Source organism: Dermacentor silvarum, chromosome 2 (genome assembly GCF_013339745.2).
Source record: "Dermacentor silvarum isolate Dsil-2018 chromosome 2, BIME_Dsil_1.4, whole genome shotgun sequence".
NCBI lineage: Eukaryota > Metazoa > Arthropoda > Arachnida > Ixodida > Ixodidae > Dermacentor > Dermacentor silvarum.
The window spans coordinates 238092421-238118156 of NC_051155.1; the positions used below are offsets into that span (position 1 = coordinate 238092421).

A 25736-nucleotide genomic window follows, 5' to 3' on the forward strand; every position below is an offset into this window, starting at 1 on the left:
GTATATCTTATCAAATTTATACGGGTTTCGAGGAAGGTGCTTGCTGAGATTGATTGTTGTGCTGCCATAGGGAATGTTTCGCCGTAACTCTTCAAAATAATAATCGTCTGACCGCTGGTATGGTGGTGGTCTATAATGCAACGCCCGAACACGAATGCACAATTTTTTTCTGTCCTCAAGCCAGAAGAAACCACCGTAAATTGGTGCTGTTGTCATCGTGTGCACGTGTGCTTTTAAACTTTACAATTTGATCACTTGGCGAGCAGACTACGAACTATTATTTTTGCGTAAACGCTGCTCAGCCACGTTAGGGACACTCTGGACTAATATGCGTGGTCACAGCTTATGGCTTCGAGCACGTTTATCTTTTAGCGGAGCCTGGTAGCCGGCGTAACCGACCGGGACGGACAGACGGACAAAGCAAACAGAGCTTCCAGCTCTTATGTGCTATCGCAGTAAAACTAATGTGTTCAATGGCTCCGTTATATTAGGTTAGGTTCGGTTAGGTTAGGACGTCTGCGCACGCACCCTCTTGTCGTTGATCTTCTCCTCAATGAAGCGGTACAGGTAGTTGAGGCAGAGTGGCAGAAATCCGACCTCGAACAAGAATAGTGCGACCCATGGGTAAAGCGGTTGACACGCACCCACGTCCACCACCATCGAGGGCAGAGGGAAACGCTTCATGCGGATCTGGCACGCCAAGCAGGAACAAAGGAGGGCCACAGATTAGAGATATATACCACTCCAAAATCACTGTTTACCTAAGGGTGAGTGCACTAACGGCAACCTTTTGGTGCTTTGTTATACAATAGATTATATGTCTACCGTTTAGGGTAACTCTCATGTGTAAATCAGAATTTACTAGAGGCCTCATGTGCTCGTCCGAGTTATCACTATTGGAAGCATCATAGACTGATACATGCCTTCATTACGGGTGGTCTCGGCTCTATTTTCCTTGTTTCTGCATACAGATCCAAGTGGGCTCGGTTCAGTCGACACTGAACAGGCCACAGAGTACCTGCAACAAAAGTCCAAGACACTCGTGCTAGGCGTACTGCGCAGTTTCAGAGGGAAGAAAAACTGGTCGTCTATAAGCAGCCGTCGTCGCTGGTAGAGAGAGAGAGAGAGAATAAACATCTTTATTGAGAGATTCTTTAAGAATTGTCTTCGGGGTGGTCTCTCCCTTCCAGAAAACCACAGGCTTTCGCCACGTCCACTGACCTCGCTACCAGCTGGCGCTAGCTTGCGAGGGTGTAGCTGGTTTGGGCGCTCTCCCAAAGTTCAGGGATGTGGTCTCGTCTCATTTCTCAAGTCACGTTTGGATGTTTCGACAAAAACGTGAGAAGGTCCTCCTGCGCGCATCGTTCGCACGTCTAATAGACTAGAAATCTACGCTTGTGTACTATAGTCACAAACTACATCAGGCTTAAAGCAGTAGTGGTTTTCGGCAATCGGCGCATAGGTTAATATTACCGTTGTTGGCAGTCTCGGCCTTACAAGTAATAAAGCCGAAGGCCGAGAATTATTAACCGGTTGTTTGAGCACTGGAAATTGCTATTTTAAGCGCCTGTATATGACACGCACTAAAGCTGTTATTAAAGGCATATATAGGCGTTAATGACTCCTTTAGGCACGTATAGGCTCAATTAATAACATCCGCTGTGCATCTAAGGATCAGTTATGATTTTCTATGGAACACAGCCCACTAAACCTCTGTTTTGTGAAATTATTTTATTTTCTCAATAAAACGGAATGAGGCTGGTTGTGTAGGTTACAAGATTTATCTGAAATCTGGTGTTACTAGACTCCAAGAGAAAATTTGTGAAGGCAGTGCAAACAATCACCATCCCAAGATTTTCGGGTTTCATGTTGTGCCTGTTTTCACTTAGTATTAGTTTGGAGAAAAGGAGCGCTCAACATATCCACCAAAGCTAGCGGCACATACTTGTACTCCGGAAAGCTCGATGAATCAATGCTCTCTGGAATTGCAGAATTTATCCGGTCAGAACTTTCGATAGTTCTTTCAGCAGCGAAAACCCGGCATTTCTGTCCGAGAGAGATTGAAGCTTCGAACTAACTCTATCAACATCAGGTCCATTAGGGATGGTAGCGAACCTTTCCTGAACGTCCAAAATGAGCCCCACACTCAGGGTCAGGGTTGTGCCCGAGAATTCAAGCTTCTAGATGATTCCGACTAAAACGTCAAGTGAGCGCACAGATACGCTACGTCAACTTGTAGTGTATCGTCGCGTAGAGCAGTTTGAGACCTCCTCACAGCAATGCTCTAGTTTACGGCAATACTGTTAACAACATTTGCACAGGCAAAGTGTTAGTGGTAATAATCGGCTGCCTGCAGCCAAGCTCCCCAGCGAGTTATAACATTATAAACACGATGAGGCTAGAACAAAACACGGAAAAAGAGCCTTTAGGCCCTGAAAATTTAATGTAGGCACGATCATCAAAATAAGCATTGATAGACACAATAACGATGGCACTAAAATGTTTCTAAAACCATAGTTCATGCTTATTGCTGACTGAAAAAAAGGGGTTTACTCCGACTTAAAAATTAACAAAAGGATATAGCGAGGGACCTCCCATCATTTGTGTCAGTGTATACTGAAGTTTCGGGGTACAATGAACCTCTCTATATGGCTTTCATAGATTATGAAAATTCATTTGATTGAGTAGAGATACCAGCAGTCATAGAGGCATTGCGTAATCAAGGAGTACAACAGGCATACGCGAATACCTTGGGAAATATCTACAACGATTCCACAGCTACATTGGCTCTCCACAAGAAAAGTAGAAAGTTACCTATCAAGAAAGGGGTTAGACAAGGAGACACAATCTCTCCAATGATATTCATTGCATGCTCAGAAGAAGTATACAGGCTCTTAGACTGGGAAGGCCTAGGAGTGAGGATCAACGGCGAATATCTTAGCAACCTTCGGTTTGCAGATGACATTGTCCTATTCAGTAACAATGGGGACCAATTACAATAAATGAATGAGGACCCTAACTGAGAAAGTGTAAGAGCGGGGTTGCAGATCAACATGCAGAAGACAAAGATAATGTTCAATAGCCTGGCAAGGGAACAAGAATTCAGGATCGCCAGTCAGCCTCTAGAGTCTGCAAAGAAGTACGTTTATCTAGGCCAATTACTCACAGGGGACCCTGATCATGAGAAGGAAATTGACAGAAGGATAAAATTGGGTTGGAGTGCATACGGCAAGCATTGGTAAATCCTGACTGGGAGCTTACCACTGTCGTTGAAAAGAAAAGTGTAGAATCATTGTATTGTACCGGTGCTAACATATGCATGGGGCAGTAGCTTGGAGGTTAACAAAGAAGCTCGAGAAAAAGTTAAGGACCGCACAAAGAGCGATGGAACCAAAAAGGCTAGGCGTGACATTAAGAGACAGGAAGAGAGCGGTGTGAGTCAGAGAGCAAACGGGGATAGCCGATATTTTAGCTGACATTAAGAGAAAAAAATGGAGCTGGGCAGGTCATGTAATGCGCAGGATGGATAACCGGTGAACCATTAGAGTTACAGAATGGATACAAGGAGATGGGAAGCGCAGTCGAGGACGGCAGAAAACTAGATGGGGCGATGAAGTTAGGAGATTTGCAGGCGCAAGTTGGAATCAGCTAGCTCAAAACAGGGGTAATTGGAGATCACGTCCCGCAGTGGACATAAATATAGACTGATGATGATGATGATCATTATACTTAAGATGCCATTTGCATAGGTGGCGAAACGTCTATGCCCTTTTGTTGTTAATTTGTTATGTTAAGTAGGAGTAAACCTTTTTTCAATCATGAAGTCACTCGGCTTTTGGAACATTTTTGCATTTATTGCTAACTATAGGCACGATAAGAACGTGTGCAAAAAATAGGCATTTTGCCTAAAGTTCCGGTCTTTACTAATAACGTTTCGGATTCCGCGCCGACTGACTCTCATTCATAATGGGCTAGTCAAAAAAGCGTTCTGTTGGAACCCGAAGCGTTAAGCATTACTTCACGTGGTCAGTGATGTAACGTTTTGTTCTCGATTCAAATTGTGTGCCCTCAATCGTCGGCTACCGCCTAAACCTAATGGATGAATGAATCAATAGATAAGTATCCTATTATTTTTTTTATTTACATGATACTGCAGACCTCATTGGTCCAAGCAGGATGGGCAAAAACAAAACAGAATATTCGGAATGCCAAGAAACAGTAGTGCAAGTCAATAAAATACAGGGTTGGTCACTAACAGCAGACCGGCAGAATATGGAAAACATGAATAGGACATAGCGAATGGGACCACGAAGCTCGTCCATACTACATTTGTGCTGTGCCATGTGGAACTAACCATTGTTGCATATCTGCAACACCTAGTTCCGCACCCTGCCGTTTGCGAGGATCCTAATGCAGCGTTAAAAGTCGTCCTTACTATTGTCGCTTGAGGGTTTTTCATTGCACCAAGTTACTATCTTAGCTGCTTGGGAGCGAAAAGTCCGTCGTTTCTGCAGTTTCCAAAATGGCGGCACCCACGTCGTCCGCAAGCTCCTCAAACACGATATTGTAAACTTTTTTTTATGAGCCTTTAAGTGAAACTGCGCTGCTTTTTTCACTTTATGTTTGTAGAGGACACTGACGAAACTAGTCTAGAACGTAAAAGTTTGCTTTGCGCTTGTTCAGTATTGTACATTACTGCCCAGTGTTGCATATATGCAACACTCCATAATTAATTCACAGCCATACATTCGAAGTTTTTATTGAGTATTCGTCCTCCCAGTCACTCTAAGAACACGAGGAAGAGATATCTTAAAATTTGGAATAGTATTTCACATACTGGGAAATAATGGGTTAAGTAGCTCTGTCCCTAGCTAAATTGATAAATTTTACCAAATAACGCTTCCTTCATTGCGTTTTCTTTAACTTTACCCCGCCAGTCATCCTAGTGGATATTCCTTGCAAACTAACTGGCTACAACTCGTAAATTGCGATATGCGCCATACAGTATTTAATTAAGAAGGTAATTAGTGGATTTACATCAATTAGTTGATTACGCGTTTCGATTTTTCGTGCGCGTGATGTCCGCCCCTTTGAATATTCCAGCTCAAGGAGTGGAATTATGCTATCTGCCAAAGTCAATTTTCAAAAATGCTGTAAAGCTTAAAAATGATCACCCCCGTATAGTCTTTCTGCACCTCTGCAACCTCTTGCGCCTCAATGCGCTCCTCCTAGCGCCCCCTTGGTTAGCGAACGTGCTGCTTGTCTGTATAAGGACACCACCTTTGACGTCTGCTGAAGATCTCGGAGGGCACGGTAAGAACGAACCCGTTGGCACGTACTGGCAAGCATTTCCTCTTGATCCTCGTCTATGGCTCGCGGTCCAGGGCACCGGAAGGTGAACCTCTGTGGAGGCAGCGTTTCGTTGAACAGCAGCGTGTAGTTGAGGTCCCCGGGAGCGTTCATCTCCCCACCGTTAGCCTGTTCGATGCCGTCAAATAGCACCACCACGTCTGCGCCCAGAGTACCGGACTCGGCTTTCTCCAGGATGAGGCGCCTATTCACGAAGCCCTCCAACTCTGCGCGCAAGAAAGCAAGGATGCCGTGCTGATTGTTAGTGCTGCTGTTGATTCCACATTGTTCGAGCAGTCCTACTCACAAGCTTTGGGTCATTCATTTATTACTTTAACGTTACTGCGTCCTGGAAGACCAAGTAGGTGGGCCGAGCGCGGGGATATGTGAAGAGGGGGGGAGGAGTAATATGCTTATAATTTGTGCAAGCTAAGAAGAGGGGGGGGAGGAGTAATGTGCTTATAATTTGTGCAAGCTAACAGTGCTACAAAAAAACTAACCGTTAAAGAAATGACGCTTTAACACAGAATCAGCCTGATAATTGCACAATGCAGAAAGGCAGAATGCACGACACCAACTATCACAGCAAATGAGAAACATTGGTTGTGAAATCAATGGTTCTCGTCAGGTCGGGATTGCTCATAGTCAAAGGTAAAACGGACGCCGACCAAATACGAAATAGAAAAGAAAAGAAAAGAAAAGAAGAGAAGAGAAAAGAAAAGAAGCCGTTTCGGCTCCCATACGGGGGCCTTGTTCCCAATGAAGTTTTACATATCTGTGGCGTGGGAATGTGAGCAGAGCAGGTGCCGGTCTCGTTTAGTTCTCTTGCGCTTCATAATCTATGTGCTTTTGGAGCGGAAGTTCTGCTTTGCGCGCATCTTCGTGGGGCCTGTGACTGGTAACACTAAGTTTCGATTGCGTCTTATTCTTGGCCGACTTCGTGTGCTCTAGCTCCGAAGAAGCGAAGAATTGCTCTTGCTGAGCGTCTGCCCTGGCATGTGTAGCAGCGCCAAGGCATCCGTGGTTCATTCGAATGAGTACTGGTGTCCGGACGATATGGCCTTTGGTTGCTACAAGGCGCGGGCAGGGTCATATAATGAAAGCTTGCACGGACACAGATGAAGTTGTTCAAGCGTAAGGTGTACATGCCAACAGGCGCGTAAGACGTACCATTTGCCCCTGAGCTTCGGTCTCGGGTTTCTCCTAAATTCGCATGCACAAAATTTTGGGTTGAACTAACAAAACATTTTGTTCGTAATGTCCTTTGTCATTGACCGATCACCTTCACTAACCATACGTCCAACACAACGATTGGTTGATACCTGCTTTTACGAACAGCTTTATCATAAGAACATTTTTATGGATACGGGCCTTTGTTTTTACACGACAACTAAATGCTGTTGAATAGAAGAAAATTTAGGGAGAACAACAGCGTTGCACAAACAAATTATTTGATACGAGCGAAGGTGGCTTGACAGCGAGAAGCGATTTTGTCTTAATGTTGAAATGGCTTCGTGTACTGTCAAACTTTGCGCGGCGTTTTTTAAATGCTTCCTCAAACTGAGAGCAACACTGTGCGTTTCTTGCGCACACACGTTGTACTTGAAAGTTCCCTTTTTCAGCGATTATGGTCTCACTCCCTTAGTTTTTTTCGATGCCTACCACTGGTGTCGGTGTGACATCGTAGGGAGTACTTTGCAAGTGTATAAAGAATTTAAGGAAGAAAATGTGCAGTGCGCCGAGTGATTTCGAACCTTGGTCTCACGGAATGGTAGTCGGAGCTTTTATCTCTCAGCAACTCAGATCATTTTCACCGATGCTACAGAAGTGAAAAATACTGCGCTTGGAGAGCGCAACCACGCCGCTAGCTGCCATATTGGGTTGAAGCCACGCTCTTCAGTTTGCTTATGTAAACCAGCACGGCGGTTACAAACGAAGACCGCTCTAAAAATGCGAAAGGCGAGATAGGAAAAAGAAGGAAGGAACAGGTCGTGTCTCCCCACTTCACCACTAGGAAACACTAGCTCCAGAATGAATAAGGGAGAGTGCTCTCCGTGCATCTGCAAATGGGTACTCCAACCGATACCGCACAAAGCTGTGCAAGACTTACTGCGCAAAATATTGCGCCTCTGCCAATGTTACCACACAAGAGAATAATGCGCCTTGAGAGCTGTGACTGACTGACGCCATGCCTACGGCTTATCTGTAAACAAGCACCGAGTTGAAAGAAGTCGAAGGCAAGGGTAAAAAGTGAGAGGAAGCGTATATAGGAAAGAGAAGGAAGAACGTGTGTCGCTCCGCTCGAGGAATGATGATGATGATTTATTGGCATCCCCTTTGAAACGGGGCGGTGGCAAGGAGTCACATAGCCTGCTTGAGTTACTCAGGTATGCTATACATGCTTTTCATTCTGGAATTTTTGTATAGATGTCCTTGAATTTTTTTCTCTTCCTCAAAACTTCTCCATCTAACTTGTACCGCTAGCTATACCTGTAACGAATCCGGTCGTATCAATCTGTTTCCTGCTTTTCTTCCACCACTCGTTTACCACATGGGAGCGCCACCTATAGGCGTATTCACCGAAGCGAAGGGGAGGGGGGGGGGGGGGCACTTGCTTTTCTACTGTCAAAAGTGTGTGTGTGGGGGGGGAGGGGGACATAGGGGGGCTGGAGGTGCACGTCTGCCATTCATGTCAACGCATGCGAGATAATAAGCATTTGTCAACAAAGAAGGGCTAAGAGAGTTTTCTGTGTGTAGAAACGGCCGAAATGCGGGATACAGCAAAATCCGCGAGGGCAAATTGACGTCATTACCGGCACGGTTTGAGCAAGATAAAAATTTTGGCCCTCTGTGTTCTACAGCAAACGTCCTTTTTGAGCCAGCAGAACTGGAAATAGAGTTTCGCTTGAACACGTTGTGCACTCTGGAATTATGTGCATGGTATTTCTTTCCTGGTGTTGGTCAACGAACGCAAAAACACCTTGTGCGCCCTCACCCTTGGTTGCCGCCAGCTCCGGGAACGCCCTGAGCAGCAGCTCCCGCACGTAAGGACTGGTCTTCGGTGCGAAGGCGAGCCTGCGTCCCTTGTACGGTGCGTCGCATGGGTCCCGGCGCGGCCCAGCTGCGCTGGCGTCCAGTCGCACCCGGCCGGTGTCCGGGTGCGCAGCCGACGTGCACCAGAACAGCGCCATGAGAAACACCGGCGCGCTCAGCTCTAGCAGACTGAACAGCAGCTGCCGGCGCACGCGGTAAACCACCAGGTCCTTCCATACTACCAGGCTCACCTGCACAGCCTGGGCAGGGTGCATGTATATCGGGAGCCACTAGAGTCTATGTTTCCACATGTTTGCATTATAGTCAGAGAGCCCGGTGACAAGTCAGGAGTGCAGGAGAAATTTCTTACCACCCAGGAGAGAAAATAAAAATAAAAGCGTGATGCGCTTTCACGTCATCCCTCAGCGCTTCAAGAAATACGGTAACAACTCTTCATTTTTGTGCGCCCTAAGTTTACGCGAATTTCACGACGGGAAAACTTCGCGAAATTGTAGTCATGCGAAATTTTCTGGGAAGAAATATGAACGTTGCTGATAACAATTTATTTTGCCGGCCAGTTTTGTTGGCTGTACCACCTATAAGACGTGGCGCATTTAATTTACTTGGCTGTGCAAGCTTGCACTATGCCAGTCATCTCATACGAGAAATCTCCCGCCTTGCATAGAGGGAGTGCCGTAGTTCGATGAACCAGATGGCCGGCGAGTAGATGGCTTCATCGGCGAGGCTGTTAGAACACCGTCATCTTATGTTTGCCCTGCTTCAGTAGCGTCGCGATTGCCTCAACGTACCAATTTGCAGAAATTGTTTTTAAAAAATGCTACGAAGTTCTTGCTGTCCATGTAATCCTTATGGCACAAGCCCGAAATCGCTAAGTTTGGTATATCCGCGAAGCAAGGCGAAGGCGGGCACAGGACTGCAGAAGGTAAAGGATTCTAGGGCGAGGCGATTCAACACCAAATGTATACGCATGTTCCCTTTGTAGTGCGCTTGCCGTTGCATTCTTGAAAAATAAATCGCCGCGCATTACGTGCAAGAGGTTCAGATTTTCGCAGGGTGAAAATTTTACCCCGAACTAACAGTTTAATTAACTAACTAACTTACTTACTTACTAACTATTAAATTATTATTATTTACTTAGGGCGAATGGCCAAGTTTATGTTACTATATCAGTCCCGTACAGCCTTTACATAAAAAAAAAAGCCTTAGAGAGATTATATGCATCCTGCAGGCTTTGTTCCCCCTTGAAGTTTCTCTATACGTTTCCTCTTTAACGCTTCCAATAACAAGTCAGCAGGCTACAAGAGCGTTTTAGCAGAGCAAAAACCTGCCCTGCCGTATGCTGCAGTTAAACATATTTTAAAAGAAACATACTAAAGAAAAATAAGCGTGTCAATTTGTACCAATACGTCAAGCACATCGAGAAACAAGAGGACGTGGCAACAAAAAGTGAGTGCCGACACCATTTTGGAAATCCCATGCCAGCCCTCTGCGACACCATCAATTGCAACGTATTTGGAGGCGGATGACAATTTGGAGGTGGAGGATGACGGTTAGAGAATGACTTCAGGGTGAAGGGCAGTTCAATGCTAAAATATTTCTACCTTCCGCACCCCGCACCTTTAATTTACAAGCGATCAACATATATATAATTACATTTTTTTTAATTCCACGCCGTTCATTTACCACCTTCACAATCCTAGTGCCACCGCACCAGCAAACAGATTCTGGCTCGGTTTCTGCCCTTTGAGGGGACGACATAGTGATCTTGCATTTACCTCAGCAGTTATTGATGAAATTTATAGTAAATAAATCCATAATTGAATGACTAGGGCGGCGTAAGGCGGACTATGGTGCACCATAGTGATGCACAAATTGAAAATCGCCACTTACGAACTGATGCGGCATTCTTTCGGACGCTCCACCTCGTCTTTATTGCGCGTTACGCGCGTGTGTGCGTAAGCACACCAGGTCAGGAAAAGGAATGTAATAAATTAAATAAAAATAAATAAAGATCAAATGGGAGGTCTTCGTTTATGCCAACGATTACAGAAACAAGTTTCTATAAGCTTTGGTGTATGCTATATGTTTAGTATTGTTTTGTATGTAGCTTACCGCGTTTAGCCTATGTTTTGAATTGCTCAGGAGGAGAGAAGCCTACAAAGATGTAAGTGTAGAGCCTTTAATTTGTTTTTAGATGGATCATATTCCTTCATTTCTTTTTTCCTTTACCTTTGCGCGTAAAATGCTGATCATTCTTTTTACAGCCAGACACTTTCCGTTTCAAGTAAATATACTATTCGCAGTAATAAGGGGTGCCCAAATCCACGCCCTAGCGGCGAAACCCTCCGGTAACAAATACGAATCTTGAAGGCCATGCTTTTTCCACCTGCATGCGACGGAAGCGATTGCTAGAGCCGAAAAGACATCATGGACGTCAGATTTTGGACATATAGTTTGTGTTGTTGTGTGGTAGCATGGTAGTCATAACGGGCTTTGGGCTCCTGCAGCATCTTATGGCGCATGCAGTAAGCAACCGGATCTCCTTCGAGATAATTTTTTGCTACTTCCAGAGAACTGTTGTTCAAAATATAATGTCTATGACGTATACCGGCTTTCGCAATAAACGGTGTTCTAAATCCGACGTGTATGACGTGTTTTCGGCTTTCAAAATCGCTTCCGTCTCAATAAGCGAGAAAAGGCATAGCATTTTAGATCATAAAATCTAGAGGGCGCCACCCTATGAAGAGATGCGGTTGATTCGCCTGCACTTCATGAGCTAGGTCAGACAGTGCTGCACTTCGCCGTTCGTTTCAGCGGTGCAAGCGTGGCACCGCTGCACGGCGCCGTTCGTTTCAAAAACTGCAGAAAGAGTTCAGGCCCAGTTCCCGGACTTTTTGCACTGCGGCGATTGTCAGAGCCGATGTCCTACCAGCGCGACGAAGCAGCAGACGATTTCTCCAGCGCTATGGCAGCAGGCGACGCTTCAAGAAAGCAACGTCCATGCTGCTGACAGAAATTGGGCTGTTAATCGGCAACGAGGACGTTCCGAAGCAGGTGGAATAGGCACTTCAAAACGAATTTAAAGTAGTTATACGAGTCTTTTACGTAGGTCTCACTAGCATACGCGCCAGCATGACGACTATACACCGTTATACTGCTAATTTTTGCTCCTGGAGTGCTGACAAAGAGCCAATGACAATTTTCCCCGTGGCATGGCAGCCGCTCATCTGACGCAGACAGCTATTCCCGATACAGACACGGCACACGCTGGACAACGCCAACTACGAAGTTTCGAGCACGACCTACCCACATCGGCGCTTTTGAATTCGTTTTAGGAAAGCCCTAGTACCCTAGTACTAGAGTGTACTAGAATGGGGGACTGGGTCCAGTGGACGCCTTGGCAAGTGCTATGGTGTACTGAATAGGGCAGTGTGTCGTCCGGCGGCGAAAACGTGCCTCTGTTTGCTATTACGGCGGGGGTGCCGGAGCACGCCGGTCTACTGCAGCGTCATCTGTCGCTGCAGCCTGGAGTCATTGCTAGCAAGCGGAGCCCCATAGGGCCTCCGGGATCGGCTCGGCGGTTGCGAAGGCTATGTTTAACTAGCGTGAACGTGTGGGTTGCGTTCACGATAGTGCATGCGGCGTTCTACTCGTTTCGTAGTGTTTGTAAATGCGTGCAACGGTCTCCGGTCGGCATGAAGTACATACAAAAAGGGACAGTATGCTCTTTACTGCCGTGTTTTTTAATAAAATCTTCAGGGGCTATGGTGTTGGGCTGCGGAGCACAAGGTAGCGGGATCGAATCCCGGCTACGGCTGCCGCATTTCGATGGGGGCGAAATGCGAAAACACGAGTGTACTTTGATTTCGGTGAGCGTTAAAGAACTCCAGGTGGTCCAAATTATCCCGGAGTCTCCCACTACACCGTGCCTCATAATTAGATCGTGGTTTTGGCATGTTACTAATTAAAACACCATAATTTCAATAAAATCTTCGTGCACATTCGCCTTTATTTGAGAAGGGTAAACCACGCGCCGATTGATCGGGCTAATTCGCGCGCATTTCTTGCCTGTCTCTCCCAAAGAACTGTCTGTGTGGTGACTAAAGCAGTATAATCTAACCTAATTCGTCTTTTTGTTTGCGAGTGTGTTTGTATGTGGGCACGCATGTGGGAGGAATGTGTGCGTGAAGTTGGGGGGGGGGGGGGGGGATGCGTGCCTGTGTACAGGGTCGAGCACATCAAAGGTGAACACCTCATTAGTATTCAAGCTGGTAAAACTACAGCGTTTATTCTACTTCACGAGTGAAATGTTTGTTATACGATGTGTAACCATGGTGTCGATAAACACAATAATGATTTTTCGAATCATGTACTGAACATCAGCTTCTATGATGTCTTGAATACTAATGAGGTGTTCACCTTAGATGTGGTCGACCCTGTACGTCTTGCGTGCGCGCATGTTTGTGAGTGTGTGCATAGAGAGGCTAGTGTGCATGCGCGTGTTCCCCGCAGAGCCCTGATGTCCTAGCTATTTGTCGCCAGACGAAAATGATGCAGCGTGGATATTTGTGACCCAATGTGTCCCGTCGTCCGTATGGCGTGTTTCTTGTTGTCAGTTTTTCTTGTCACGAGTTCTTAGGTACAGTTATTTCCGCACTTCCACGTGAAAATTATTTAAAAAGTTGTGTTAATACTCGCATGATATTCAGAAGTAAGTTCATGACAATAATTACGCTTGATATGATTTTATTTGACTGCGGAACTACCTGCTTCGTCAAAAAAAAAAAGAGCACCAACATTGTGTACGTCGTTGTCACGTTGCTAAAGCAGGGTTCCCAAATCTAGAGAGGAAGGAAAAGACTGATGGACACAGCTCTTTTCAAAATAGCTTTATTTATAGAATAGATGCCACAAAAATATATAGCACACTAATTAATATAAAAAGCGTTTTTTTTGTTTTTTTTTTTTTTTTGCGCAAGCCTACTTGCACCTCCTTAGCTTGAGGCGTTTCATCTGTTCGCATGTGCCAGACCTCTCTCGGTTCACAGATTTAACATAGAATCGAAGGCACAACAGCACGTAAAATTTGAGCACTCTAAGCGTGAGTTGCTTATTGTGAGCGCAATAATCAAGTTTGGGAAGCTCTACACCTTCAAGAAATATCGCAAAGTCCGACATGCTTGCCGCTGTTATTTTTCTTGCGCTGAAAAATACTGTGAAGGAGTCTTCAAGCACGCTGACTAAACTCGCCAGGCATCCAGACGGATATATTAGACCTACGAAGTCAAATTGTATGATGAATTCATTTCTCATGTCCATTGCTGCACGCGCTTTGGGAATAGGCATTCGGCACAACCTTCGCACCTAGTTTTCTGCAGAGTCTTGCGGGCTACATACCCCGCGATATAATGGCGGAGGCGACTAGAACTATGGGGAATTACGCAGCCTCCGTGATCTTCCGGTGTAAGAGAGTCCAGTGTCGCTTCAGCGTCATTGATGTTTCCCTCATCGACGAGCCTGTCAAGTGCGTCGATGACACGGGAGGTAACATCTGTTTGGCTGCTGCGATCTAACAGTAAACTAACCACCTCAGGACGACAGTTACCTGTCTTGGGCGGCTTTGCCAAATTATAAAAGGCAAGTGCATTTAAAGTGAAAAGAAACTGTGCTGGTGTTGGGTGGTCGTTCGTGCCGTTCGACTGTCTCACAATTCCAAACAGGTTTTCTAATTTGTCCTGGCCTAATCTTGAAGTCATGACGTATTTAAAATTACACCTTAAACAAACGTATTCCACGAGTTCAAGGGTCGGCTGCAATGTCATGCGGAGCCCTTCTGCTGTGCTTTTTACTCGGGAAGCCGATTTTCTGGGCATGGGTTTCCCAGTTGTCCAAAAGATCAAGGAACTCCTTTAAAAAAGCAGTTTCGGCTGAGTTTGGTTTAAAAGCTGTCTTTGGTGTCCGTGAGGTCATTAACTTGATTAGTGTGGACATTCTCGAAATGAATGCTTCGGTTTCGAACACTGAACCATGGGCCTTATGAACTTGCTTGTGGAAAAAGAATAACCCTTTAAGCACTTCGTCGATGAAAAGACGCAAGGCGGGCCCAACTCTAATTTTCTCGAACGCGTTCGGGAAAAGGTGTATTCTGTTAACGTGGGGCGTCACCTTTAGCGTTGCATTTTCATTGTCTGCATATGCATTTCACACTTTTGTTTCTTCCACTTGCAGTTGGTCAGTCGCAAAATGGTACAAAAGCATTTAACAAGCAACACGCTGTAAAAAAGAATGTCTTCTGCTTGAAGCAACTCGAATCCCGGTATAAAAAATTCAAGTTTCGCGCCCTGGGCACGCCGGTCGATCGCAGCGTTGCTCTGGTGGCGTCATTGCAGAAGCGTCCCCGCTTCTCCCAATGCTTTTCGCTACACTGACGGCACACTGCCCCATTCTAGTACACAATACAAGCGCCGAATTTGAAGCAAGAAACGTTGAAATTCCGGCGGCGCTGCCGTTGCCTTATTCTGAATCTCTGGCCAATAAACGTTGGCTCCGGTTGTTTCGGCTAGCGCCCATTGGCTGAGGCGAGCTCAAGGGATAAGTAGCTGTTGTCTGCTCGACGCACCATCGTTGTTGCGTCATTTGCACTCTTTCCGCCGCTCTTTTTCCATTTTATTTACAATAGATCGGTGGAAAATTATATCAGTGTTGCCGCCACAAAGTATTTAAACTAGATGCAGAGTGAAACGCCTGTCAAAGCTCCATGCAGCTGCGGTAGGGTCTCCGACGCGCGGGGCCGCTCATTCAGGAGAAAGCGACGGTGGCGCTAACAACACAGTGGGAAGCTTGCGTTGTTGGCACCGTTGGCACTCACTAGGTTACTCTACTAGTACCCTAGTGGATCAACCAATTTGAATCAATATTGACTATAGGATTGACTTAGACACTTTAAATTGTTGTAAATGTTCTTCAATCTACTTTGCTTTAAATAATTCATAGAAAAAAATATTTGCACAGCGCCGTTGAAAGTGTTTTTGCTTAATGTAGGCTATTTAGCGCTTAATGCAACGTCTCTTGGCAACCATGTAAAAGCATGGCGACTTTCTGTGAAAGCGTTGTGCGTGTAGAGAGGCTAGAAAATTTGACTAACCTTCTAGCCTCTTTAGTGCGTGTTGTCGGCGCTGTCGCTGACAACTTGCCCGTCCTCTTCTATACCCAGAGTGATATTCATGAGAATAGAAAAGTGCTTTTTCTACGTGTACGGTAACCGCCTTGTACGGTAACCGCCTTGAAGTTTCACCGTGTCTTTGCTGTAATGAAGCTAAAACACCTGAAGAGCATCCTGGATGATGTTGACACTTTTGATTCTCCGAACGTTCATTTGGAGCAATACCCGACGCCACCGGACATTGCAGGTGCGCTCACAATTTCTGTTTTAACGTAAATGTTTAAACGTTCTTAACTCTTGCAGGTGCAATTTTGTTAAACACTTATCTATGCTCGCGATCGTGAGCGACGAGAAAGGCTGGTCGTTTTTTTAAAGACACTTTTTTGTGCTTCATAAAGAACTTGAGCACAACAGAGCAGACCTGTATTTTGGATTACCAAAATGTTTTCCTTACGTGCAGTAGCTCACCGAGGATCTCTGCCAAAGGGGTGGGAGTTTGGGGGGGGGGGGGGGGGGGGGGGGGGGTTGACAGTTTGCCAATGCCATCTAAACAGCACTAATTTCAATTTCTTCATGAGAAATTGTCAAAAAATGTGCTTTTTGCGAGTGTGCTGATGATTGCGCGTCTTACATCTTAGTTGCAGTACTCAAATGTGCAAGGAAAGAAAAGGGGTTAAACAAAAGGGGGGGTAAGGTCGGCCTCAGAAGGGGATTACAACCCCCCCCGTCGGTGCGCCACTGCTTACGTGTCTTGTCTCTACGCAGCACACGTGATGCATCATGTGTTCAGCCAAGGGGAAATCGAAGGCAAATTGGTGGCCGATCTTGGTTGCGGTGCAGGGATACTGAGCATAGGTGCTGCTGTTCTGAACGCGGGGTGAGTTTTCGTATTGGGCATAAGTCGCTGAAAAACTTGAGAAGGCTGCTGCATTGTACTAGATAGCGAAATTGGGCCAGTTTGTTGTGCAAAATTTCGAGAAAAAAAACAAAAAAAACAACGCAGCACCAGTACCAACTCTTGTGCGGTACATTACAGTGTACACTCTTGTGCAGTGCATCTTCTACAGCACGCACTTTAACACATAACATCACCTGTGTTGTTAGTATTTTATTGGTCCTTTTCCTGCGCTGTTTTCTTGGTGCTTCTGTATTGCTCTCTTGCGAAAGTGGATGCTGCGATTGTCACATAAGTTTTGATGCCAGCACTAGCTTTGCAGCTGCGCATAATCTAAAGTCGGTGACGTTTAATGAAGTAAATAGGATTGTATATATATTTTCACATCTTCAAAAAGGAAAGTTGACAGCACTGACAGCTTTAGTGCTTGCTGCTGTTATTTTTAAAGTTCGACCTTTCCAAGATTTTGCAGCAGAGAGCTTTTAGGGCATTCGTATATCTATTCTAGCATCTTCACCAAAAGGCCTTGTACTACGACGAAATGATTGAAATAATCGAGTGAGCTTTTGTTCAGCTGAATATAAGTTGATAATTTTTTTTGTCCTTACTACCAGACATATTGGGGGCGAGCTCCACCACTGGAAAAGCTGGCGCCACCATCGGCGTGACGTGGTATGATGGATCACGTTGACACAGCTTCACGTGGACACAGTGGAGGCTTCATTCTGTTATGTTCCATTTGGTTATACAGACAACTGACTATAAGAACCTACTTCACATAGTCTGCTCTTAGCGATTACCTACCTTTCATACAAGAAGCTGGTTTGGGGGACTCCATCGTGGCGACCGTGTGCCATGGGCATTCACTGTACGTATTCGGTAAAGAGATAGCGCCTGTAAACTCTTCTGCGCTTTCTGCTTGCCCAAGATTATTATTTTGACAGTAAGAAACTTCCCTCGTTTGGAAAGTACTTACAGAAATGGCCAAAAGGGCTCCCACGTGGTGTTTTTATTGAGCGCCGACAGCCAAACCTATGAGGAGCGTGCCACGTTATCCCGCATACTACGCTAGCGAGGCGCTTCCGACAGATGGTGACTTCGTGAGTCCTCGCCCCCAATAGTTCGATTCGACATTGGCATTCGCATATCTATTCTAACACCTTCACCAAAAGGCCTTGTACAACGATGAAATGATTGAAATAATCGAGTGAAATTTTGTTCAGCTGAATGTAAGTGGATCATTTTGTTTTTGTGCTTACTACCAGACAAATAGTTGGATTCGACATCGATGCTGCTGCCCTGCAAATGTGTTTGCAAAACTGCACAGAAATGGAAATAGCTACCATGGACATGATACAGTGGGACCTTGCACTGCCGCCAGACATGCGATGGAAAGGGGCATTTGACACTGTAGTTATGAACCCTCCATTCGGCACTAGGACAAAGGGTAAGTAGAAGATGCAGCTGCTCTGTGATAGTTTTTGGGTTTTTTCTAAAAGTAACAAACAAGACCATTGTAGTTATGAATTGCAGTATTTAGTCTTTAATTTCAGAATTCTTGATGTCAACTGTTCTTTCTTTTTTTCTTTTCCTTTTTTTTTTAATGGGAGCGAAGATCTGACGACAAATTATGTTAGGTGCAGTTTACACGAGATGCCAGTTTGAAATATTGTGTAACAGTTTATTGAAAACAGTTAAGATTAGTATGAATAAATGTCCCATAACTGCTTGTCATGCTGACTGCATCTTTAAAAATGTTAATAGTACTGCCTGGAACAACAAGGTTAAAGCAGTGATTTGGGCTTGTTGGCCTGTCATACTGGGATCCTAAGTAGCGCCAAAAGGACAAGGACGGACATAAGAATGAGCTCCATATGTTGTCATTCTTATGTCTCTCCTTGTCTTTTTAGCGCTGCTTAGGATCCCAACACAGCTAAATACTGCATGAGTTGCTACATGGTCAACTAAGACATAAGCCAGAGAAAAAAAACGCATACGCAAGATACAAGGCTTTACAAAAGGCACGATGAATGCTCAACAAAAAGCAAACCTGATTTCGTGCTGTGTAATCCTTGTATCTTGTGTATGCGTCTTTTTTCCAGATTTTTATTCTAATCGAACACTTCCTAAGGCACATGAGCTAACTACTGCACTTTTGTGGCATTGAATAACTGTGCATACCATTGCACGCTTATGTTTCCATGATTTCACTGTCATTGTTTACACTTCTTTTCCGAAGGGTATGTAACAGCGAGATTTAAGCAGTGCAAGCTTTTCACCAGTGTCAAAAACTTGGCATTAAAGAAAACTTTATTTTGAAAGAAAGAAGACGCTTTAATTTCACCATGAGAAATAGTGAGTGACAGAGAAAAAATCCTACTTTGCTGCTTAAAAAAGCTCCGGCCCCCTTCGGCAGGTTGTAAGAATATTGGGGACATACCAGATCAATTTGTCTTTTCTATTAAATTATGGTTTGTATTCATGCTTTGCTGGCTTTCTTGGTCGCCTGTGCTACATTTAAAAGAAAAGATACTTTGCGTCATGGGGGATATTCATTCAAGTTGTATATTTGTCTGTTTCAATTGATTAGTGTACCTGGGTTCAGAGATTCTGAAATGGAGTATTTTATCAGTTTGTTCTGGAAACTTGCATTGAAAACACATGCAGTCAGTCGTCTGTAAGGTGGCTTGCATCATTCAGTTGTCTAAACGAGTCTGAGGAATGTAGACATTATGCACAAACGACCAGCTGTGTTGCAGTTTGATTTTAATTAATTGGCCTAAAGTGTAGTATAGGGGCAAAATTAATATACTTGTAAAGTGAATATTGTACCTCAATACAACCCAGGAAACAATCAGAGCATTATAAAAAATCATTGCTTCTTTTCGTTTAATTCATGCGACACTTACTGCATGTAAGTATAGTTCTCTGGCTCTCCATGCTCAATTGTAGCTGTTTAATTCGCTGTCTACCATCATGCTTGTTAGACCACCACATTCAATGGGGCAGTTTTTCATACCTTCCGTTGCACTCTAAAGACTTAGGAATTGAGATTCCTAATAGCATGAGGTTCAAATACTAAAGGATGAAAGTAAAAATTATTGTATAACATGCAAACTTCTTTAGTATTCTTACTAGTAGACTTATGTGCACTAACAGCTCTCTGCTACATACTCAATGTAAGAAACCATTTCTGCAGGTCTTGACATGGTTTTTCTGAAGGCAGCACTCTTCATGTCATCAGGTTCTGTTTACAGTTTGCATAAGACTTCAACGAGAGAGGTTAGTCCATGTCTACGTTACATTGCAGTAAACAAGGATGTCTCTTATGTCAGCATGTTTCAGACGGGAACGTTGCAACTTAAATTGCACTACAAATGCCCATCTGATTTATGATATTTAGCCATCACTGCTAAGGCTTTTATACACTTCTGTGTGATTTCAGTTCTCATAGATTTGAGGAAGTTTCTTTTGAATGTGAGTACTTAACCGCTCAGCCAGTCAATGCTTGATGGTTCAGAAAGTTAGCACAAATGAGAAGCACATAATAAACTTATAGTTCGGAGTACTCCGCATTATGAAAGTTCTTATGAAAACCAAATATATATATATATATATATATATATATATATATATATATGTGTGTGTGTGTGTGTGTGTGTGTGTTCTCCAATTATCAGCTTGACACTGTCCCTTCAAGAAAAAGAGCATTGAGCAAAAGTGTACTGAAGTGGTGTTAACAAATCTCAAGTCCCATAAAGTACAACCTCCTGTAGCATTATTATGAGACTGCTACCTAGTACTGTATGTGTTGCTGTGCAGGCTTCACTTTTAAAGGTAATTTCTGTGTTAATTGAACCTGTACAGTCCAAGTGTTTCACTCTAGTTGATTCCTCCACACTCATCTGGTTTGCAGCAATGCTCTGTTTACAGTCATTGTCTGCAAAGATTTGACATTCTTCTGTGGAAATGCAAAGGCTTCTGATGCACTATAGTGAACCACTTCCATTTTGTGTTATTTCTGTCAAGCTAAATATACCTACCAGAAAGGCAAAACAAGTAGAAGCCATGTATTCAGATCTGTACACTGATGGTATTTACATTGTCTTGTACTTTGGAAGAAGATCAGCCTGTTTCTGTGCATGCTTTTTCTGCAAAGTATAAGGTAATGGAAGGCTGTTATACCCATGCTACGAAGAGGCTTTTGAAAATTCTGAAACCATTGAATTCGAATGAGTTCCTTTTTGGCTGCTGGATGGTAAAGCTAATGACCAATTGATGCTTCAATTTAACACCAAGCCTTCAAAATGCCTTCCTTTTTTTTACACGAGTGTTAAGCTTTCCACTTTCCACTTCTGAACACTTTTTGAGTTGAATGACTGAGAACTTTCTTGAAACGTCAACTTGGGCTGGCTGGCCTTCCCATGAAGTCACACAGGTCTTGGTGCTTCCTAAATTTTGTCGTGAGGCTGCACCAAATTTCAACAATGTTTAGTAGCTGAAAGTGCAAAAGTATGTCCTTAAACCATAGACTTTCTGTTTGTCTTGAAGGCCACCTTTGAGCCTGGCTCACCAGTGAGCCAAATGTCACAATGCTCTCTTGTATTCTCATATGTTCCTGGTCTTTTAGGTATATCCATCGCTTCAGCTGATTTTTGTTTGGGAGCACCTCCCATGACGCTGTTATTGAAATAGTGTTGTCTATCGATTTAATTCAACTGTCAGTGTTATAAATTTTAATTAGCTGGGTGCCTTTTCTTTGTTTATTTTGCAGCATATTAAGAAGAAATCTGAGGAATGGGGTGTCGACTGCAGAGTGGTGGCGGAGCTTCGCTATAACATTGATCGACTGTACACATTTCACAAACGTGACTCGGCAGATGTTGCCGTTGACTTTGTTCATTTCTCACCACGCAGAGTCCCAGGGAGCTCATAGATCATTGGACATCCTGTTATCCCTTACATGGTTGTTGTTGCACATCAAAACACCTTTCAGGGCTGAGGCTGTGAAAAACAGTTTATTTTGAAACGTTTACAAATATGGGGTCATGATTCTAAGTCGCATATATACAAGAGCAAGCCATGCATTATAAGAACTGGGGGCACAAGTCATATCTATGGCAACAAGCTTTGCTGCTTATATAAAACAACTCACAACTCACAAAAAATAACACATTTAACAAGAGGGCACTGTAAAATTGCATTATCACTTTTCAGTTTACAAAGCTTAGTATGTCTAGTGTTTTACTTTCAGATTGACATCTCAGAAGGCCTACAAAGAAACTAAGCATTGTTTCAACGTTCTTGAGCACTGATATGTGTTCAGAACAACTTGAGACGAAATAACAGTCTTTGCACCAACTTTTGCTGGTGACCAGTGAAAATGGCTTGGCAAAGCTGTCATGTAGAACTGTCGACATATATTAACTTCAGTAGTGGGAAAGCTCATCTCACATTAATAAATGAAAAACAAATATTTACATATCAGACCGTGTTCTCAACACTTCGCTAATGACTTTATGAAGAACAAGTTGAGTAATAGAAGCAGTAAAGAGGTTCAAGAGCTTTTGGATACGTGACTGCAATATTTGTACTTCGTTCTTATGATTTCATGAAGTTTTCTTAACTGATAAAGTTGCATGTTCAGTTGAGTGACCTAGCAATTGCAAATATAAGTTATAAAGAGCACTCTGTCTGCATGTTAACAGGGCATTATGTATACTATCACCATCTTTATTTGTTCATTTCAGCAGTTTGTTGTTTTTCAATGTGCAAAAAATTGTTATTGTGAAATGTCAATTGAGGTACAGTTTACAGCATGCCACTGTGTTATCTAATGTTTTTTATGGTTTGTACTTTTCATACGATTATTGCCAAGTGGTGACAGCTGATTGTGCCTGTATAGTGCTTATCAAATAAATGCAAGGCTGAATTGATTTTAAACATGATTTCAATTGATATATGGTGCCTATTTATTAAAGAGAGAATACACTGAACAGATGCAGTATGCGTATGTTATTGATTGGAGCAAATATCGACAGTGGCCTAATGTCAGTTATTAGTATTTGTTATCAATATGTACAATATTCTGTTAATAAAAAACAAGTGCAAAATCTTGCACGAAGTGACCCTGTTAATGTTGCGCAGTTTTGTTTTTTTTGTTTACCACTGAAAAAAGGAAATCATAACCTGAAATCATAACATTTTTTGCTAAGTTTTGTTCACTCATTGGTTGTGTTCACTCAATGCACTATCAGTGACTACAGTTTGTGTTGAAATGGCATTTCACATGGCTTGAAGGTAAGCTTAAAGACACAGGTGGCTATTTACAGGGGCATGTATACACACTACACAATAAAACATGCAAAGGATCTAGTGTTTACAGGGACAATAATGGCAGAAACACAATTTCAAAAATGGTGTGGTGGTTGCTGGCATTTAATCATGACAAAAATATGAAATGAACTGCAAGAGTATCATGCCACTAAGAAGAAAGACCATCTAAAAAGCCAGCGAGAACTTCTCGCGAAGCAACAAAAGATTACCCGTCTCCTTGTGTTCATTAGCGCACCGAGTGAGTCGGTGCGCAGGAACTTGCTCAGTCTCTGCTTCCTTCCTATCACAGCAGTGATTGAAAGGGAACACATGTTTTCTCATACCTCATCAGTGGTGTACAGGCCATGATATTCTGTGTGTTCAGTGTGCCAGTGCAATAGTTGCCATATCGGGCATTGCAACTGTGTGTTATACCATGCCGGGGACTGCGTACTCCGAATGCAATGTATAGCTGCGTCTTGCATTTCCGCTAGTATTCCTTTTCTGACATTGAGTGCAACATCAGCATCTGACAGCACAACCATAATGATGCTTTAAAGGGTTTTGTACAGCCTTGAGTTCACTGAAATGATCCAAGGGGCATGGCCTCGAAAATGGTATGACTGAGAGGATGCCATGTTGTCTACATGTTTCTAGACAACCAGGTGTGTTGTCATGTTTGGACTAGCAATTAGTATGCTGACAACTCACTTTATGCAATCAAACACTTCACATTGCAATGTTAAACGTGCTAATTGCCATTATTTATTAAAGCAAGAGCTTTAAATTCCATTTTATAAATTCCTATGGTAATTCATAAAATCAATTTGAAATCTGATACCAATCAGTCAAAGAGCCAAAGCGCAGGTCTCCTTGAAGTATTCCTTTCACGTTCCTGAATTTTACTTGAACATGTAACGTTCAGCAAGCATCAAGGCATTATGCGCCCCCTGATACTCCTTTTGCACTTGAACAGGCTGCAGTGGGTGAAGCTTCACACTAACAGTAATGCATCACCCGAACCAATATTGCAGCAAGAGCAGTTTCTGAGCATTAGTGCTCGAAGACTGAGTTAATTCCTAAGCATGTCTTTTTGAGGAAATCTCTTTCAACCGGATCTTATTCATCGCAGACGACGGTGCCGACGGCCGTGAGCGGTTCCGTAAAGGACGAGGGCAGCACTGATCTCTGGGTAATATATGCTTATCGCGGCGGACAGCAATTGCGAAACCGACCGAAGCTAGCGTCTGGCTACGAAGGCGTCTGTAGGCTTCCAACGGACAGTTGCGGTCAGCGCCGGGCCACCGCTTAGTTGTTTTCTTAGGCTGCAACCCAAGCTCGACGCGAATTCGCGTACTCGCGGCAGGGCGCAGCGGCTTTCGGCTTCAAGCTTCGGCTGTTACCCAAAGAAAATCGCGAGAATCGGTATCCGCAGAAAATATTCCCCGAGCATCACTAGGCCTGGTTCACAAGACTATATATAGAGCGTCACACTAGGGTCACTGGAAAAGGTCTTCAGTATGTCGACGAGCGCGCGCGGCCTAGTATGCACACGAGCAAACGTTAACTTACGTCACAGGCCGCGCGCTGACGTTTTCCGTGGTTTGGAAGCCGATCGGAGGTGCCTCACTAGCGGACCTTTTTCAGTGACCGCAGCGCGACGTACGCGTGGGAACGCGTGCGCAGAGATCAGCCGGGAACCGCCCAAAGAATGCCGTCACAACACTGTGTGCCCATCACCGGCGGGTGGAACACCGGCAGTCGCTGGCCACCAGGTTGTCGATGGTGGCCGTCATGACGCTGTCTTCGTTCAGATACGTCAAGTTCAGCGGAACGTAGGTCGCCCAGTTGCAGGTGGATACCTGTGAACCAACAATCGTGGCAATGATGCAACTTGTAAATCAATAGGCATCGTTGTATCTTCAAATGACACGTGTAATAAAGATGGTGCGCGACACGTGCAAACTTTTGTCAATAGAATTTGACGGAACCACTGTAAACATTAGTTTTTGAACCCTGGCAGCGTTGCATTGAGTCCGTGGAGCACGCAGTGCTAGGAAGCTCTGCAAGTGTGAGGACGAGAGTTTGCCTCCGACGAAAGTTTGGCTGCGTCTCTAGAACCGGGAGACCATTGTGCATGCAGCTGGAGACCGATTATATCTCCCGGAATAGGCTGATGTCATGCGCACACCTATACTGTGCGCTGTTAAAGAAAAAAGTTCTCTCTCTCTCTCTCTCTCTATATATATATATATATATATATATATATATCCTATGGGGCTTTTTCTCCCCAATTAGTACTCGTCAGCCATCTTGCATGCATGCAGCTCCTTTATTGCTGTGCTCCCAGTAATTTCAGGTCGCCTATCAGCGTGACCTGGCCCTATCGTGACAATGCATCTATCAGCGCGGCACGACGTTCCGCAGAAATAAATAATACGGACGCAATGCAGATGGCAATTATTCTTTCAATAGCTTATTACTATTAATTCGCTCGGTAGAACGGATCCCCGAGCTATATATAGTGGCGCTTACTGCAGCGATTGTGGCACTTGCCCAACACTGTCCACAGTAAACCAGGCGGGAGTGTGCAGGGTTGTCCAGATAACCCAAACGCCAGATTAAGTGCGAAGGCTAGCCTCCGCACTCCTCGTCGCTGTACAGCCACATGGCTAAATTTAATTAATTATGGGGTTTTACGTGCCAAAACAATGATCTGATTATGAGGCACGCCGTAGTGGGGGACTCGGGAAATTTGGACCACCTGGGGTTCTTTAACGTGCACCTAAATCTAAGTACACGGGTGTTCTCGCATTTCGCCCCCATCGAAATGCGGCCCCCGTGGCTGGGATTCGATCCCGCGACCTCGTGCTCAGCAGCCGAACACCATAGCCACTGAGCAACCACGGCGGGTCACATGGCTAACGAACACTTACAGCTGTCGATGCAAATTCAATTGAA

General features: G+C 44.2%; 2 protein-coding genes across 3 annotated transcripts in view; one reads left to right on the plus strand and one right to left on the minus strand.

Annotated features, from left to right (window-relative positions):
• The first annotated feature begins 15514 nt into the window (after positions 1 to 15514).
• Positions 15515 to 22396, plus strand: LOC119442930 (rRNA N6-adenosine-methyltransferase METTL5). The gene is made up of 5 exons (XM_037708002.2): positions 15515 to 15812; positions 16331 to 16442; positions 17726 to 17907; positions 19660 to 19742; positions 21235 to 22396. Exons 1-5 carry the CDS (start codon positions 15713 to 15715, stop codon positions 21394 to 21396), a joined length of 639 nt encoding a protein of 212 aa, XP_037563930.1. The 5' UTR covers positions 15515 to 15712; the 3' UTR covers positions 21397 to 22396.
• LOC119442929 (uncharacterized) overlaps positions 21460 to 25736 on the minus strand; it is a 31394-nt gene continuing 27117 nt past the window's right edge. For both annotated transcript variants that reach the window (XM_037708001.2, XM_037708000.2), the window contains exon 8: positions 21460 to 24637. In XM_037708001.2, the coding sequence (XP_037563929.1) occupies positions 24512 to 24637 (126 nt within the window). In that variant the 3' untranslated portion in view covers positions 21460 to 24511. The remainder of the gene's footprint in view (positions 24638 to 25736) is intronic.